At 36.0% G+C, this 19,645-nt stretch overlaps 1 protein-coding gene across 5 annotated transcripts in view; it reads left to right on the forward strand.

Moving 5' to 3' along the window:
* Positions 1-19,645, forward strand: part of DMD (dystrophin) — a 2,389,494-nt gene that overhangs the window by 1,120,959 nt on the left and 1,248,890 nt on the right. For all 5 annotated transcript variants that reach the window (XM_055564496.1, XM_055564495.1, XM_055564498.1 and 2 more), the window contains one exon: positions 211-383. In XM_055564496.1, the coding sequence (XP_055420471.1) occupies positions 211-383 (173 nt within the window). The remainder of the gene's footprint in view (positions 1-210; positions 384-19,645) is intronic.

The raw sequence follows: 19,645 nt of genomic DNA on the forward strand, positions 1-19,645 counted from the left end.
GAGTGATTGCCAGTATCAAGATGAAGACTGAATTACCCATTCAAATTGGGCACGTTGAAATCAGTGGGCTTCGAGGCTAATGACTTTTAAAAGTCAGAAAATGAAAAATGCAAGACTGTTAGTTACTCTGGGTGTTGATACATTTCCTTTCTTCTCTTTCCATAGACAACTGAATCATTTCTGACTTGCTTTACAATTTCAATATTGCAGAATATAAAAGACAACCTGCAACAAATCTCAGGTCGGATTGATGCCATTCACAATAAGAAGGCGGCAGCATTGCAAAGCGCCACACCCCCGGAAAAGGCGAAGCTACAGGAAGCTCTCTCCAGGCTCGACTTCCAATGGGAAAGAGTGAACAAAATGTACAAGGACCGACAAGGGTAGGTACCGCTTTCCTTTTACTAAAAGGACATGATTATACCTATCTCCCAGGAATTCTAGAGTTCATGTCCATGCTCTTCATGAAAAAAAGAGATAGGGAAGAAGAGAGGGAGATGTATCACTATCACTGGAAAAAAGGTAAGTGGAATCAGAACAAATGGTGATATAGTTGAAACTAATGAGCTGAATTCAACAAATTTTTCAGAACCAAAGTTAGCATCATGTTGGAACACTATAATATCCTCAAAAATTTCAGGTCATGCCAAAACCGATTTAGTCATTGAGTTGAGATGGTTTAAATAATTGTGCAGTATAATTTATATACTTTTGGTCGACTCTATATCCTATAGATTTATAATAGTTTGATATACTTACATTAATATATTGGAAATATAAGCTAGCAACACAAAGTTGACTTTCCTGTGTTGTTTCTGTTTTGAAGGTGATCTTTTACATTTTATGTCTCCATAGTATTTTGTCTCAAGGAATTTGATTTAAAATTATTAATTTTTCATGCCTTCTTAATTACAATATCTAATTGTTGACCAAATTTTTAAAATTCACATATATTTCTTAGCCTCAGACCACAAGAAGGTGCTGTTTCCTCTTCCAATTTTAGGTGAAACATAATAAAATTGTAATGGCTTAAAGCAGTTTCTTTCAAAGAGTTGTTTCAAGACAGTATTCTTCATTATTATTGGGGGAAATAAAATCATTTTTAATAATTACAAGGAACCTCTTTAATATCTCTCATATCTGTCCATTTCTTGATGTTTTTACTTCATTTTTGTTCTTAATTTACTACATTAGACTCCTAAATCAATACTTCTAGCATAAATCTCAGTGTTTCCAATGATCATGCCTTCTTTGCTCCCAATTATCTTTCATCCAGAATTGTTTTTCTGAAGTGTGAGAACTTAAGTGCTATCACCTCATTCCTGTTAGAATAAAGTCTAGATTCATTAATTTGGAACAAAAGGCTTTCACATGATCCCTGCTCATGTCAACCTCACTGTGTATCAATTCCTGCCTGCCTACAACTCCTATGAATTCTGCTCTAGCAATATTAACTTGATTTAAAGATTTCCAAATGTCTTCTGCCCCCTCTGGCCTACCTGCCTTCAAGTCTCATGTCAAATGTTATTTCCTTCTTAAAATCCTTAAAATATTAGTTTATCTTAGAAGCTTAGATATCATTTTAACATCAATGTAACATAATATCAGCATACAATTTATATATTTGCAAATGTTGCCAGACTCACTGGCTACCTATAGAGTTGGTGCGTGCTAAATCACTTCAGTTGTGTCCAGCTCTTTACAACCCCGTGGACTAAAGCCTGCCAGGTGCCTCTGTCCATGGGATTTCCCAGGCAGAAAACTGGAGTGGGTTGCCATGCCCTCCTCCAGGGGATCTTCCCAACCCAGGAATCGAACCCATGTCTCTTACATCTCCTGCATTGACAGGCAGGTTCTTTACCACCAGTACCACCTGGGATGCCCCTACTCCAAAGTCACCTTTTCCTAGAATTTACTATACAGCAATATCTTTTTTTTACTTTTATGTCTCCTGCACAAGCTCCTGAAAGACAGAGATATGCTTTATTTTATGTGATATGTTCAGGACTAAGATAGTACTGAGCATGAAGTGGATGTTCAGTGTATCTGAACTGAATCCCCCACCAGGAAGGCTGAGAATATTTTCCCCTGGACTGTCTAATAGTTTTATCTCAACTTACTGGAAAACAGCTGGTTCCAGGGTATCCATAGCCATTCTTGATAAAGGGAAAGAAACTCAGCAGTCCTATGTATATACTGCAAAGAACAAATTTATCATTCCATCATGATATACCTCTCAGTATCCCATACTAAGTCAAAATGAACTTCTGCAAGTTACTCAATGAGGTCAGTTTCATCACTCTCTTTTGGGGTGCTCATTCCACATTGAGAATGTGTGTGTCTCTATTGTCTTCTCTCAGAGTTTTCTTCCAGCTATCCAGGCCACCAACACTATCCTCTAAGAACTTTCAGGGCTCTTGGGTAGGCAGTGGCTATGTGCTTCTATAGACACTGACCAGTCTTGCAGGAAGACTGAGGTGAGACTTTCTGCTTTCTGAGACTACCCACCCCCCCACTGTCAGTCATCTTTTGTCACTGAGCTAGGTATTTCCTTCTGACAGTCATGCAGCTCTTTACCTTTCAGTTTACCTTCAACCATAAACTTGAAAAGAAGCAGATCCTCAAACGCCATTCTATAGAGAGAGTAAGCTGAATTCTCACCACAGATCTGGGTGGGCTCTTTCCTATGTCTGGCAAATGATGGAGTGTCACTAACCCCAGTAGACCCACTCCTTACTTATCCAGATGCTGGAAAAGTATCCTCATTTTACTCTAATTAGACTTCTCTAGGAATTGGTCAGGAGGTGCTAAATTTCATGTGACTGTAGTCTAGTCTTGGGTAAAACTGTTTTAAGTTATTGTGTGTGAGTACAGACCCTAGAGTTCAACTTGCTTTGATATCCTGGCTTTGCTCCTGACTGGCTCTATGTCCTTGAGCAAGTTCCCTAACCTTTATGCTCCACAATTCCCTTATCTATAAAATGGGACAAAAATATTTACTAAGTCATAGAGTTGTTATGAGGATTAAATGATACAGTGTATGTCGAGTATTTAGTGTATTGCTTCTACATAATGACTCAGTCAAGTTCGGCAATTTTGATGTTATAAATAATGGTCTCCTGGCTCTGATAGTCTTCATGCCTGTTAATTCTTTCTTATATGCTCTCACATTTTCCTGAGCACCATAGAGAGCTGATTTAAATTCAGTCCCTGATTTGAAGAACCTCCCAGTGCTAGAGAGAAAATGGACAAACAGCCAATAAATTACAGGTTGATAGATACAAGCAATGCTGGAGGGCAAGAACAAGATCCCTGGGGAGTAGAAAAGGAACATCTTACTCCGAGTCAGGAATAAAGCAAGGTCAATGGACCATTCAAGATTCTGAGTTACAACTAACAGAAAGAGACTCCGATTACCTTAGGTAGAATTATATAATTAGAAGAATATCAGGTAACTCATGGAATCGATGGAAAGGCTTAGGATCCAGGTGTAAATATGGGCAGAAATTGTCAAGGAAGATTGATATATGCACAAAGAAACACACCAAGCATCAAGCTGCAGGACAAGTCTGAATTTTAAACTGTAGTCAGAGCCATGGCCCACTGGCACACCAGAGATACCACTGCCCCTCTGTAGCAGTTGCAGCTATCACTTCCCCAAAATATCAAAATTATTACTTATTTTTGTGTCACTAATTTTAGAATTACATTTTCTTACAGAATTGCCAGATAAAGAAGGAGTTGCTTATTTTTTTCCTCTGAAGGTCCAATTAGTGAATATTTTAGTGTTTGCAGATCATATAATCTCTGTTGTAACTACTCAACTCTTCTGTTGAAGGGTGAAAGAAACCCTAGACAATGCATATACAAATGGGCATGGTTTATTCTAATAAAACTTTATTTATAAAGACAGGCAGTAGGTCAAATTTTGCTGGAGGGCCATACAAATGCATCAGTCATATAACTAGGTTCTAATTAGGGGTTAAGAAATATAAATAGCTGCAGTTTGGGCTCCATTTTTTGGAGTGGTAGTGGTAGTCAGGAACTTAACTCCCACCAAGCCCATATAATGGTAGATTCTTAAATCCTTATCAATTAGAATCTATACGTTCTTTTTTCAAATTAATATAGAGTTGATTTACAATGTTGTGCTAATTTATGATGTACGGCAAAGTAATTAAGTTATATATATATGCATATATATGTATTCTTTTTCATATTCCTTTCTATAATGATTTACTAGAGTATATTGAATGTATTTCTCTGTGCTATACATTCTGGCCTTGTTGTTTATCTGTTTTATATGTAGTAGTTTGTATCTCCTAATCCCAAATTCCTAATTTATCCTCCCCTGACCCTCTTTCCCCTTTGGTAACCATAAGTTTGTTTTCTATGTCTGTGAGTCTGTTTCTGCTTTCTAAGTAAAGTTATTTTATTTATGTCATATTTTAGATTCCAGATTTAAGTAATATCATATATTTGTCTTTCTCTGTATAACTTATTTCACTTGATATGCCAATCACTAGGTCCAGCCATGTTCTGCAAATGATATTATTTCATTCCTTTTGACAGATGTGTAGTATTCCATTGTGCATATGGACCACACCTTTTTTTTTTTTTTTTTTTTGGACCACACCTTCTTTATCCACTCATCTGTTGATGGACATTTAGGTTGTTTTCATGTCTTGGCTACTGTAAAGAGTGTTTCTGTGCACATTGAGATGTGTACATCTTTTGAATTAGAGCTTTTTTCTGAATATATGCCTAGGAGTGGGATTTCTGGATCATATGGTAATTATATTTTTAGTTTATAAGGAACCTCCATACTGTTCTCCATAGTGGCTGTACCAATGTACATTCCCATCAGCAGTGTAGGAGGTTTCCCTTTTTTCCACATCCTCTCAAGCTTTTGTTATTGTAGCCTTTTTATTGAGTCATTTGGACTCATGTGAGGTGGTACATAATTGTAGTTTTGATTTGTATTTATCTCATAAATTGAGGCTATATATTCTTAAATAGGCAATGCACAGCATTCATATTGGGTTCTCAACAAAAATCTACTGGTTTTTTAAATAAGTCAGTGAAAGTTAAGTTGCTCAGTCATGTCCGACTCTTTGCGACCCCATGGACACCAGGATCCTCCATCCATGGGATTTTTCTAGGCAAGAGTACTGGAGTGGGTTGCCATTTCCTTCTCCAGGGAACTTCTCGACCCAGGAATCCAACCCAGGTCTCCCACATTGTAGACAGACGCTTTACTGTCTGAGCCACCAGGGAAGTCCAAATAAGTCAACTTGTAGTTAAAACAAAATACCTTTGAACCAGTAAGAAGGCATTAGTATATTTTCAGGTATGAGCCAGTTATGATAATGTGTCATTCAGCTATTGCCATAATATGGTGATACAAATCACCCCTAAAACTCTATAACTTAAAACAAGCCTTTGTTCTCATGCTTATGGATCTTTAGGTTGCCTGTGTTTTGGCTGACTTAGGCTGAATGTGGCTGGACAGCTGTTTCAAGTGATGGGTGAACTGGGCTATGCCCCAGGATGTGTGTTTCCTCCCTATGTCTTTATTCTGGGCTTTATATGAAGGACCAGGGGCATACTCTTCTCATGACACATCACCAGAGCATGAACCAAGCCTAATCTCCTAAGAGCATGTATGGCCTATGATTGTATTAAGCTGCTCACATTCTACTGGCAACAGCAAACCTGACTTCAGTAGAATGGGGGAAGCAGTCTCTTGCTACAGTGAACAGGAAAGAACAATAAAAACTTGCTGACTAATAATCCAAACTATTATAGGTAGTTAATAATTAATAATGAAGGATTCTTTAGAGCTTGAAAATACCTTAGTGATTTTATCCTGATTCATTATTTTATCAGTTCAGTTCATTCAGTCCTGTCCGACTCTTTGTGATCCCATGGACTGCAGCACACCAGACTTCCCTGTCCATCACCAGTTCCCGAAGCTTGCTCAAATTCATGTCCATCAAGTCGGTGATGCCATCCAGCCATCTCATCCTTTGTCGTCCCCATTCTCCTACCTTCAATCTTTCCCAGCCTTGGGATCTTTTCCAGTGAGTCAGTTCTTTGTATCAGGTGGCCAAAGTATTGGAGCTTCAGCGTCAGTCCTTCCAATGAACACTCAGGACTGATCTCCTTTACGATGGACTGGTTGGATCTCCTTGCAGTCCAAGGGACTCTCAAGAGTCTTCTCCAACACCACAGTTCAAAAGCATCAATTCTTTGGCGCTCAGCTTTCTTTATGGTACAGCTCTCACATCCATACATGACTACTGGAAAAACCATAGCTTTGACTAGATGGACCTTTGTCAACCACAACGATGTTAAGTGACTTGCCCAAACACATGCTTCAATGGCACATCTGCATATTTCTATTTCATCAAAATATTTTGCTCTAATATATTTGCATTGCTTACTCAAAAGTAATTTGCAAACAGGAGAAAATGCAGTAGTCTCTTGTCATTCCTGAGGCATAGCTTCTGAGACCATCATTAACCACCGAATTCATAAGTGCCATGATGGCAAAACTCACCTCTATTAAATGTCATAGAGTAAAACAGACATTACTGTCCATGTTGATGCAAGTAGAGAATTAAAATCCAGATTAACTTGTTACGACTTACTCATTATCTAGGAGACCTGCTTACATACATTTTCTTCCAGCAAATAGAATTTCAACTTGTACCTCAGGAAAGTATCAAATCCTCAAATTATTAAAAGTGAGTCCTTTCCATGGAAACACAGATAGGGCAGTAAATGTTAAATCCATGAACCACATGTGTGCATGTACATATCCATGTATATGGATAGATAATCCATATAGATAGAAACATGTATTTACATATATAAATACATAAATATTTAATTTAATGAGAAATTAACTGATGCTAAATGCTGTTTCCATCTATTTCTTAGTGGATTACTTACTGTTGCTAAAAGAAACACATGAAAATGAAACAATTAACATAATATCTACCTAGTATTAGAGAAGCAATGTACTTTCCTTGTTTCCAAAAGCACTTAAGGAGGGCTGACCAATACCAATACAGATACCTTGTTGTCTTTTTTTCAGATACCACCTTTTCTAGCCCTCAAACCATTAACAAATTTGTCTGATTTTCAGGAAATTACTCCCCAAGTCTTAGAGGATAGCACAAATCAAGTAAGATAATGAAAGCAAAAGTAGTTTGTAGACTACAAATTGCTCTATAGCCATAAGATGGCATTATTGTGTAACAACAAGATTCTGGTCTGACAGTATAAGGACATTTAAGAAATCAAATTCTATTACCAATGATTTTTCATAAAGTAAGAAATAATAAAAGCTATGTTGTGTTAAAGAAGCCAGACACAGAAGAATATATGTTGTATGATTTTATTGAAATAAAGCTCAAAAAAAGGCCTATCAAGGGTTAAAGTTCAGGTATGGTTATTTTTGTGGGGAGTAGTAATTAACAAGGACAGGGGCAAGTTCTGGGGTTTGAGTAATGTTTTATTTATTCATCTGGATACTGGTTGCATTGATAATTTCCCTTAAGAAAGTGTATAGAACTATATACTTGTGATTTTTATATTTTTCTGTGTGTATGCTTTACTCAAATGAAATTTACACTTAAAATTTTTAAAATAGTTAACACATTTTTAAGTACAAGAAGGCCCTAACCTCAGAATGTTTTGAAAAAGATGGAGTTTTAAGAAAAAGTACATTACATTGTGTTATTTTTGGCATTTCCCCATGGGCCTCTGAAAGGTTTATAATTGATCAGTACAGACTCTTAAGTTTGTGGGCACCACTGCTCTAGAGAACGATTTCCTGAATGCTGGGAGCACAGTGCCACTTGTCAACAGGATGCTGGAGATAGGAGAGCTGGAAATGCTTCCCTGGGGATTTCTCCTTTGTTTAGCTCTGTCTGTGTCAAGCCCACAGTATTAATGTGCTCACAGACTCTCACTGCCATTTGTAATACATGAAGGAAAATGAGACAATGAAAAAAATGAAGAAATGAAAGGAGAGAAAACAAAAATATAAATGAAAGAAATTGGATTTGAAGAGAAAGTGCCTTGATCGCCTCTGTATTCAGATTCTGGGGGACAAGCATGCCATTCTGCAAGCCCATTCCACATGCAACTTTCCCATAAGTGTTGGCTATCTCACTGGTAATTTTTCTACTGAAGCTTTCAGTAAATATTTTTCTCTCATGTCAAGGTGAGGGAAATAACCATACAGTACTCACAGAGGGAAAGAATATTATATTAATCCTTATGGCATCTCCATACAGTTTTCTCCTCTAAAGTGGAAGCTAGAGGGACAGATGTATAATCTGGGAGCTTTTCCAGAATTGTTTGTTCCTAAATGAGACATTCAGCTATAGCAGCATTAGCAGCCTCTTCTATTTGTCACAATGCCATATGTAGTTGGGAAGACACATGAGAAGCACACACAGGATCCTGACAACTCAGGAAAGATCAACATTGCAGTCTTAGAATTAGTCTCTACTAAATCTAAAAAAATCCATGCCAGATTGGATCTTCATTTCTCCTCCCAGGTATATGTGTAAGTGCCAGGGCATAATTTTACTGTGGTTTTTTGAACTTGGTAGAATTAAGAAGTAAGAGTTAAAAAAAAAAAAAAAACTGAATATGGATTTTTTTTTTTTTACATCTCATTTTACAATTGTTTTTGTACTGACCAGGGGAGAGTATTCTCATCCATTCATTCATGGGGACCCTGCAGAGGTAGATGTGTTAAATTGAGGAATATGACAGTTTCTACGTTTATGTCCCACTTTTTCATGCTGTTGAGACCATGGTGTATGGGGAAGGCTTCTGTTTTGATTTTCAAAATCAAATATGTTTTTGAAAATCAGCACTTATTAAATAATTGATTCCATAAAATTCATTTTTAGAACTTAGTTATCCATGTCGAGAAAATATATTTTTATCTCCACAGATATATTAAGAAACATACATAGACACACATATATACTCACCAATTCACCTAAACATTGGAAATATTTAAAAGCTTATTGTTAAGCTTAAAGTGTTTCCCTGTTAAGCATCTTGTTCTCTATCTGCTCCCCTCCATTTGTCTACATTGATTGGTCAGTTTTATTTTATTGGTTACTGGAAGTCAGAAACCATATCATTTTTGCCTCCTAGTACAATTCCCTGTAGAGCACATTTGGTTAATAAATACTATTTGATGATAATGATGATGAAAACTATAATTTGACAACATTGATCTATCTTATATGCCAAAAATAAATCATCAAAACTTTAGAAAAGGCAAATCTTTTACTAACCTGTCATTTGCTATAATTTCTATGCATGAAGCTCAGCCTCTACACTGCCTTCTCTGGCCTATTTCCTCTTGCGTATTTCAATTAGGGATCACCCCTTCCTGCCTACTAGCTTCTTTGTCATGCTACTCTCTAAAAGTGTTTATATTTCTGCTGGGGCTCTGTAAAATCTAAATTAATCCCTAGCTATTGTGCATATCTTTCACAGACCAGTTGTTGTACCTTGCACACCACTGAGACAGCAATTGTGAGCCAAATAAAGGAGTCTTTTGTTTCTACCCAGAAGCCCAAAATGAAGTGTATGATTTGACTTCTGATGCCAATTACTTGGAGGTTTTACCACCAGAGGCAAAGCTATAAACCACAAAAGGTTAATCTCATATAGTTGATGTTAGAAAGTATTTAATGTTAACATAGTGACTATCAAACCATCTCATTAAAACAAGCCAATGGTCAACAAATGAGATCTTTATTCTGCAATCCTAGTGTTTGAAACTCTGTCTAAAAAGCAAGCCATTCATGATACAGTGTCATTTGAATTAGATACCTAAACTAGTCTTTGGTTTATATGTCTTTGTTTACATACAATTTATTTGAATTTTTTAGTCGTTGAGGAGAGTTGGTGAAGGAATTGAATGAAAGGGATCTGTTGTATTTATTTAATAAAAGGGCTTTTTGAAATGTATTAAATATAAGTTTGTTTCTGCCCATCAGCTTACCTTCTATATGTTCCTCTTGCTAGTTCAAAGCACTCAAGAATTGCAGAGTGATTTGCTTTTTATGATCGCCATTTCATACAGGATCATTTTGCCTTATATCTTTAACATTTTCAGATTCTTATAAATCTTTACAGTTCACTTAGAGGTTAGTTTAAAACTTGCTTCAGATAAGAAATTGACTAGATATAAAATTCACATAATCTCAGAGTTAACCATAGATCAATATCCTGAATCTTTTTCTCAAAGTAATTGAATATTTTTGTTTCCCAGGATAGCTGTAGACACACATTTCCATTCTTCACCATAGATGATTCTACTTTTTCATTGTACAGGGGGCTATAGTTTGCTTGTTTCTTATCTAAATAAACTCGTATTTTCATCACTGCCAAAGGGAAAAAGGCTCTAGTATAGAAAATAACTTGAAACCTATAAGACTAGCCTCATTTTGGAAATAATGCCACTATTTGACTTTACTCATTGTATATTTCTTGGTTTTATTATGCCACAAATTCCCCTTCTCCAAAGATACACACACACACACACACACACACACACACACACACACACACACACATCCCCCGCCCCAGACAGGATAGGTGAGTTTTAGAAGAAATCAAAATTGTACTAAATGTAGCTTTTCTAGAAATTTGCTTAATCAATTAGAATTTGTTTTGGCTGAGGGTAACAGAAGCACAAGGGAGCCATGCCTTCACTAAGAAAGAAGCATTTATTTCTCTCCTTAAAACCCTAGGAGTATGCAGTCCAAGCAGGTAGGATGACTCTACTGATTCTTATGTTCTATCTAGCTCATCATGTGGGCCCTCATCTCCACATTGCAAGATGGAGCACCCACCATGTTCACATTCCAGGAAGTAGGTTGGAAAGAGGTAGGAAGAAGGGGCGAAGGATTCATACCAATAGTCTTTTAGGGAAGTTCCCTGGGAGTTGCCACATTTTATTTACACTTATACTTTATTGGCCTAAATCAGTCACATGACTACACCAAAGCTGCAAGGGAGACTAGGAAATGTTGCATTTATTCCTGAATATGATGTACTCTGCCCCAAAATATACAGTTATAGAGAAGTGAGTTTGAGTAGGCTCTGGGAGTTGGTGATGGACAGGGAAGCCTGGAGTGCTGCAGTCCATGGGGTCACAAAGAGTCAGACACGACTGAGCGACTGAACTGAACTGTAGAGAAGTGGGAGCATGGATATTGGAAGAGAACTAACAGTCTTTAATGTGTATATAGAGAAAATGTCTTTTGTTGTGTTTTTTAAAGAGCCCTAAGAAATACATGACCTTCCCAGGTGGCGCTAGTGATAAAGAACACACCTGCCAATGCAGGAGACACAGGAGACGTGGGTTTGATCCCTGGGTCGGTAAGATCCCCTGGGGGAGGGCGTGGTAACACACTCCAGTATTCTTGCCTGGAAAATCCCATGGATTGAGGACCCTGGCAGGCTGTGGTCCATAGGGTTGCAAGGAATCAGACACAACTAAAGCTACTTAGCATGAGTGCACACAAGAAATATGTCAAAAATATAGCTTTGTTGAGCATTATTTTCTTTCCCTGCATTCTTTCATAATTTTATGAGCTCTGATTGAGTAAACAGCTTACTGCGACTTCCTGAATTCTGCCAATATAAAAGTAAAAGGTTTTCATCATTGCCCAATACCCATTTGTTCTATCTCTCCATAACTTCAAAACAAAGTTTAATTAATTATTTTTTGCTTGACTCTTACCCCTTTCCAACAAAGCCACAGCTTAGCTGAGTAAAGACATGGATAATTGGTTTTCACAGTGCACCTAGGTTACATATTCTCTACTTACTTTCTTTGACTAAAGTTGAGTCATATCTGTAAGTTGTAGTGGTTTAGATCACTGACTCCAAGAATATCCACCATAAAATAAGGATCCGAGACTAAAGCTAAAATTATGACAATGCACTGAATCTTCAGGACATCCCCTTTTCTGGACATGTAACATGGGTGTTACTTAAAAGTAAAGCGCTTCTGTTTTAGTAACACCTTCATGCCAGACAGGTATTCAGTGCTTTACATATATGATTTCACCTTCAGGAGAACCTTATTTTCAGATAAGGAACTTGAGGTTTAGAGGGAACAAATAATTGTCCCAAGATCACATAGGAATATATGCAAGAGCCTATATTTTGACCCAAGTTATGAATTCTTATCTCTCTGCCCCTATGTATTTCATTAGGATTTCATATGTTCAAGGATTATATTCTGTGTTTCATATGTGTCAATCTTTAATAGCAGAAACAAGGGTGTATACACACACACACACACACACACACACACACATTTTAAACTCTTGTATCTGAAACCACAGTGTTTCAAAGAGATGTATTTGGAAGGTGGTATATTCACATTCAATATATTGTAGAAAAATAAACCATGATTCTATCAGGTGCTTTGCAAAGCCAAGTATTTAAGAATCCCTTCAGTTGCTTGAGAAACCCTGTCTGTTCTTTGGTACTAGTCAAAGTCCTGTTTATCACTCAGGACCAAATGCAAATATCACTATTTGTAATCATTTGCTCATCTCAATCAATTATTTCACTTTCTGTGTTCTAGAATCCTCTGTGCACTGCTCTTAGAAGTGCTTCTCATAAGTTTGTATGTCTTAGATAACTGTGTGCAATTATTTACCATCCATTTTGTTCCTACAGGACAGAAACTGTACCATATACCTTCTGTCACCCCTAAGCAAACACAGTATAATATATAATATATAAAACATTTTTTATAAAATATAAAATATTTTATTTTTATATAAAATATATTTATAATATATAAAACAGTATAATATGATAGCTGCTCAGTACATATTAATTCTTAAATTGATGAATCCTTATAAGAAAATGATAAGCTTCTCACTCTGAAGTTATAATATTTTGGAATGAATAAATTTCTGGGTTTTTTTATTTACCAAGAATTTCATTTCCATTTTAGTTTATTCAATAGCATATTTATGGAGGGTAAATTTCCTCATATTTATTTTCATTTTTATGTAATGAAGCTGAATTATGACTTTGAAGTATAGATATAGCAATACAAGAATAATCTGAGATCTTGATATGTTCTTATAATTATGGTATTTGAGAGCAGTGAATAGACTCTTATAAGATAAATATACCCATTAGCTACTAAAGTCAACATAACTTTCTGGTGGAAGGCAACAAACTTTTTGTTCATTTGCTTACTTGCTTGCTTATTTTAACTTCTGCTGTTGGTGGGGAGAGTGTGATTTGTTACCATTACAAAATTCTAACACTTTAAAAAAATCTGTTTACTCTGTGAGAATCACAAATTCTTGCCTGTAAGGCAATTTTCACAAGAATTATTTTCTTATTAGTTTTAGTTTATCCATGGACAGTCTCAAATTCCTCTTGAAAACATCAATTTCCTCAAGGGAAAACTGCCCATTACAAGCTAAAGATTTGGTTTCTGAGGCATTTCTGCTTGAAACAACACATTTTGGAATATCCTATGTGGTTTCCTAGAATGGTTAGATACTTAGAAATAATAGATGGACATTTAAAAAGTCTTACTATTTGAATAATTTTTATGTTTGAATCAATGTAAGTTGTAAATTTTTTACAAAACGTGAATGATGTATGTTTAGCTTCTTTTGAAATGCTGCATGTTTTTGTTTCATTTGCCTTCCTCTAATAATAAGAGATAACATTTAAAATCAAGAGTTGCCATTATCTGTTTTGAAGGCATTCTGAGATAAGCAGATGTACAGTTCTGTAATCTTTATGGAGACCTTCTATAAAGTAACACCATGATTAGGACATTTATGTCAGCTCTCATATTTGTCTTATCCCTTTTCACCTACCACCCAGTAATGTAAGAGTGACCCAAAGTACCTTTCCATTGGACCCTTAACAAAGTTTGCCAGCAATGGTCAGATACTGCCATAATAATTCTGTGTAACAAACACACTCCCAAATAACTGAGTAATTATTCTCATGCTTGGAAAGTAAGGCTCTTTTTTTAGCCTGTGGGACTGTAGGTTGAATGAATAGACCTGATCTGTGTGTTTTCCTCTGGGGCCAAGGTTGGAATGGCAGCAGGTACTTGGTACATATGCTTCCATGGAACAGTCTGGAAGTTCTCAGAAGGGCAAACAGAAACACGTAATGGTTCTAAAGACCTTAACTTGAAATTGACAAAGTGCCTCTTTAGGTTCACATCCAATGGTCAAAGCAAGTCACGTGACAAGCCAAAGTGCAGGAGCAGAGGAATGCACTCTGCTTACGATGAGGCCATGTCAAGAACGAGATACATGATAATACTACAGAATAGAATTGGGAACAACAATATAAAATAATACACTACCAGAGTAGAATATTACAGCATCAGTAAACTTTTTTGATTGTGGATATCTAACTATTAGAGAAAGCCCAATCTCCAGCTTTTTGATTCCACCTGAAAATGTATTCTGAATCCATTTTTCCACAAGTTTAATCTCTAATACAATTCACATGGGTTCTTCTATTTTGTTGTGTTCAGTCGCTCAGTTGTGTCTGACTCTTTGCAACCCATAGACCATAGCACTCCAGGCTTCCCTGTCCTTTACCATATCCTGGAGTTTACTCAAACTAACGTCCATTGAGTCAGTGATGCCATCCGCACCATCTCATCTTCTGTCATCCCCTTCTCCTCCTGCCCTCAGTCTTTCCCATCAGCAGGGTCTTTTCCAATGAGTCAGTTCATTGCATCAGTTGGCCAAAGTATTGGAGCTTCAGCATCAGTCCTTCCAATGAATATTCAGGGTTGATTTCCTTTAAGACTGACTGGTTTGATCTCCTTCCTGTCAAAGGGACTCTCAAGAGTCTTCTATTTTACCAAGAAAAACTGGTATTTTAAAGCAGATGTTTAAAGACCCCTGAAAAAATTATTGTATTTAGTGTATTAAAACTAACTTGAAGTCAGAGTTTTATTTACCAACTTGAGAGTCTCCTTGTGCTTTGGCATCCTTGGAAGTTGGATTTCTGAATAGCATCATGACTTTCCATACCCAGCTGTCGGCTACTTGAAAGTACCATAAGCTGACTATCACGGCTCACAGTATACCCTTGAAGAGGGCCATCTGGTTTATGTCTCTTGGCAAAATTTGTTTAAAAACAAGCAGCTGCATGACAAAGTAAGAAGGAGTCTCTGTCTAGCTGTGGTAAATAAGTAGGTTTGCAATGCACATAATAAAGCATTTTTCTAATTCAAGCCAACACTTCTGAAAGGGAAACATTCTTTTCTCACAAATAAAACTCCACAGAATTCAATGACAAGGAAGGGACTTCATCAAATTTATATTTTAGCAGCTTAAGGGTATGAGAAAAATAAACAAAATAAAGCCTGTTTATGATGAGGTACAACCTTCTGGTAATAACTAACTTTTGTGTGCTTATATAGAATCTAATGCTTGGAAATTGTTTTACTTGTATCAGAATTCAAATTTCTTAAAGACCTGTCCTTTGAAATCCTACTATTAGTTGGTATTTAATAATTTATTGAATGTGCTTTCTTTCCTTCTACTAGGTCTCTGTGTATCCCTACTCTGTCTCAAAGAACACATGCTACATTTTTTTGAAAAGCATAAATGGATTTTCCAATCCAATTACATGTGTTCCCTTAACTCTTAACTACAGGGTCAGACTAACTTTGATTAAGACTTGATTTGGGTCTTAAATATTTGGAGGTTAAGAATGTCTTGGTTTGGCTTCCTCTGAAAGCAAATCCTGAGACAAGCATTTGAGTTTAGGTCGTTGATTTGGGAGGTGACCTCAGAAAGTTGTGAGAGAGTAGTGAGGTGGTGAGAAAATTAAGAGTTAATGGCTGTTGAACCTCAGCCAGGGCACACTGAACTCTCAAGAACCAAGAAAATGGGTGATGTTCCAACTGGGTCTTCTACAATATGAATCCTGGAGTGGGGCAGGGTAAGGGAGAGCATTATTCCTTTAAATTAGGCTACTGCACTACTTTATCCAGCTGTTCATTCTTTTGCATATTTGAGCTACTTTTCTGATTCCTGCAGTTCTCTGGATTCAAATTTAATCCTAAGCATTTGCATTCTGATATTTGTGTGACTTTCTCATTATTCCTCATTGACTTGTTTGTTTACTCTTTTACCAATGTTTACTTTTGTTGTTAGCATATACTTAACTGTAGTTAGGTCTTTGAATTGCTGAGTTTTGCTTTACAACTGTAAATTGGATTTGGATATAGTTTTTTTTTTTTTTTTTAAGTGGGATTCTCACTAGTAAGTGACATAATTCAAACTAGAAATTGAAAATTGTAGACACAATCCTGCTTAAGTGAAATTCTTGAATGGCATAAGAGGCTTGAATTTGTATTTTCCATCACCAATAAATATTTGGGAGATTTCTAAAAGGATTAATTTAAGAAAATTGTATTAGTATGCCAACTTTATTCCAAGTTATCTGCAAACTATCCAACTGTCTTGTACCTAGTGTCAAAAGACAAGTTAAAATTATGATTCCTTTTATACGGTTGTAGAATCTGAGAAGGTCTCTATTACTTGTTTGGATCAGCATGCATGGTGTTGGTTAGACATTCATTACTCATTCTAGCATTTTAAAAGTTAAAGTCCTGGAAGATCAAAACACAATTCTTTGGATATCCCTAGAGAATCTAAGAATAAATTAGTTCTCACTAGACATTATTGAAGACAAATTTTACTCATTAGTTAATTTTACCTTGTGATCAAAATTCTTTGCAAAATAAAAATCACTTGATTCATGAGTTACAGCATGAAGAGTAATAAGAAGGATTAGAGATCTAGAAGACTGGAAAAAAATGATGACAGAAAAAGAGGCATTTGATATGTATAAAGTTTAAGGGAAACGTGAGCAAGGCTTGAAGCATTTTAAGGTTGAAGAACACAGGAAAATGAGATAAGTGAAGTTAAATGAAAATCCTTTTTTTTAACTGAAAGAAAGAGAACTGCAAATTGTGTGAAGGTTGTGTTGCTTTGTTTCTTAATAAGGAAGTACCTGTGGAAAATCTGGGGAATTAGGAAAGCTAGACTTTTATAACTGTGATGTTTCAAAGGTCACAAAGGAAATTAAATTTTGGATTGGGTTTAAAAGCACTGGAATTACTTCCAGTCCTATTTTTACAGGATGCTGTATAAAGTAAGAAAATAGATCACAGCCTAGCTAAAGGGGAACATTCAGGTTGTCACTAACTTCAGTACAGACTGTCTCATGGTCCCTTTGGCTGTGGTGACGTATGGATCATGGAAGACATGACCAAGTATTATTTTAATAATCATTATTATACAGCCATTTATTGACTGGGCTGGACCATGTGTCTTCTTGAAGTTATAAGAAAAGATACTAAGAAATATACCTTTTGTGAAGACTACACTATCAGCCTCATCAATGGCCATAAAATCAGATCCCTTATCTGTATAACATTTTAGTATTTCTTCTGTTGCTTTGAAACATCTTAGTCATAAGATATGCCCTTTATCAATGATATTTTCCAATAACTGTTTTATAGGGAATAACTTTGTTGATATTAAAAATATAATAAACATGAGATGTTTTCCATGAACTAGCTCTCTAAATGACTTTCATGATAACATGTCTGCCCATATGGTCTGAATCTTTGTATCAAAGAATGCCCATGGACAGAACTTAAAATACTTATCTCACAATGTTTCTATTACTAATAAGATAATGGAATTTGAAGACAAAAAATAAAGATAAAAATGCCATTTAGCTTTAGTAAGTAAACTGAGAAAGTAAAATGCACTGATTATACTGCCTTTAAATATATGTATATATGGGTTGTTTTTATACACTAAGAAAATCTATAGATATTTTGGTTTTCATTCTGCTGAAAGCAAGTCTCTTGGACTGTCTGAAGATAGTTCGGAAGTGCACTTCATTTACATTTCTTCATTTGGATGTCAAACTTATGAAATATTTTTTAAATCAATACCTAAGGGATAGATGAGAGTGGATAGAAGAGGAAAGAAGAATTGTTTCTGTTATTAAAGCCTTGTTTCCCTCCTCATGTCTGTCATTAGATGGAATGTCTATTACCAGTCAATATGCTGGATGAACTTCTGGTAAAAGAAATTTTTTCTTTTCTCTCATTTGTCTCCCAGGGCTAACATGTGTTTCATGTTGCTAGGTAGTGAAAATCAATTGAGGTTTTCATGGAAACTGTTCTCTTCATCCTAAGGAAAGAATTCTAATGGCAATTTCATTTAGTGAAAAATGACCCTGGAAAGTTAGCATCTAGTTAATGCCATATTTGTTAGCATTATTATTTTAATAAATTTACAAAATAAAAGGCCACATTTTGCCAAGTTTCTGGCAGTAATAGTAGTGAGATGCAGTTTCTCCTGGCATGTGTTCATATTATTTTGACATGGTGGATGGATCTAGTAAGATTGATAACAAAATGTTGTGCCTTCGTGTACTAAAATTTAATGACAGTTATTCTGCCAAGCATGAAAATGTCCCTAATAGCTGACATTCTGCAAAAGATTCTCTGTTAATCACATGCCAAGTGTTCACCATATCTCTTTCCTGAGTCTTTTTTTAAACACTTATATCCTGTGTCTTGTTCCAGAAATCTAGTAACAAAGTGAATGAGCAATAAACAACAAAAAAAGATCTGTTGTATATAATGTCTTTATGCATAATGATAGAAATTTTCATGATGTTATTTAGGTGACATCTTCAGGTATGTAGCTTTGATTTCTGCACTTTTAATTTTCAGCATAAAATTTGTTGTCTTAGACAGGGTTCCTCAAGAAACAGACTCTGAGACAGAGATTACTACTGGGAAGTGCTCTAAAAACAATGCCTGGGAGAGAATAAAGAGAATGGGATTAGACAGATGGAAGCATTGAAGTTGTGTTGTCATTACAAGAGAAATCTCAGCTAGTCCCATTTGGAGTTGGGATGGTCATTTAGAATATTCCTGAGTGAGGCAAAGAGGTTGGATATTTGTGGCCCTAAATCCATCTATCATTGAATATGTCTCCCACTTACCCACTGCAAGGCTGTATAGTCTTGGGCAGGGAAGCTCCTATCTTCTGAGGAAAACTTCTGAGAAGGGCTAAATGGTGATTTGTTAGCAGATAACACTACAACAATGAGAGAAATGCACGCTTCATTTGTAATTCATGACTTTGGACGACACATCACAGCATCCACTATAGTAGTCAATTTCCCTTGTTGAAGAAGCATAAATTAACTAAATATTTTATATCTAGTAATGCATTTTGGTAGTGATAGAGCCCAGCTACTAACCCTTTCAATAGTTTTATTGAGGTGTAGCTGGCATACAATAAACCTTACCATGTTTAAATAATCCAATTTGACAAGTGTTTATAGGTGTATACACCAGTAAAATCATGGCCACAAATCAAGACCATGAACATAACCATCACCTTCATAAGCCTTTTAGTAATCCCTCCCTCCTGCCCTGCTTCCACCCCAGGAAATCATTGACCTGATGTCTGACACTATAGATCAGTTTGCATTTTCTAGATTGTTATAAAAATAGAATCATAGAATACAT

This window comes from Bubalus kerabau, chromosome X, assembly GCF_029407905.1.
Source record: "Bubalus kerabau isolate K-KA32 ecotype Philippines breed swamp buffalo chromosome X, PCC_UOA_SB_1v2, whole genome shotgun sequence".
Taxonomy (NCBI): domain Eukaryota; kingdom Metazoa; phylum Chordata; class Mammalia; order Artiodactyla; family Bovidae; genus Bubalus; species Bubalus kerabau.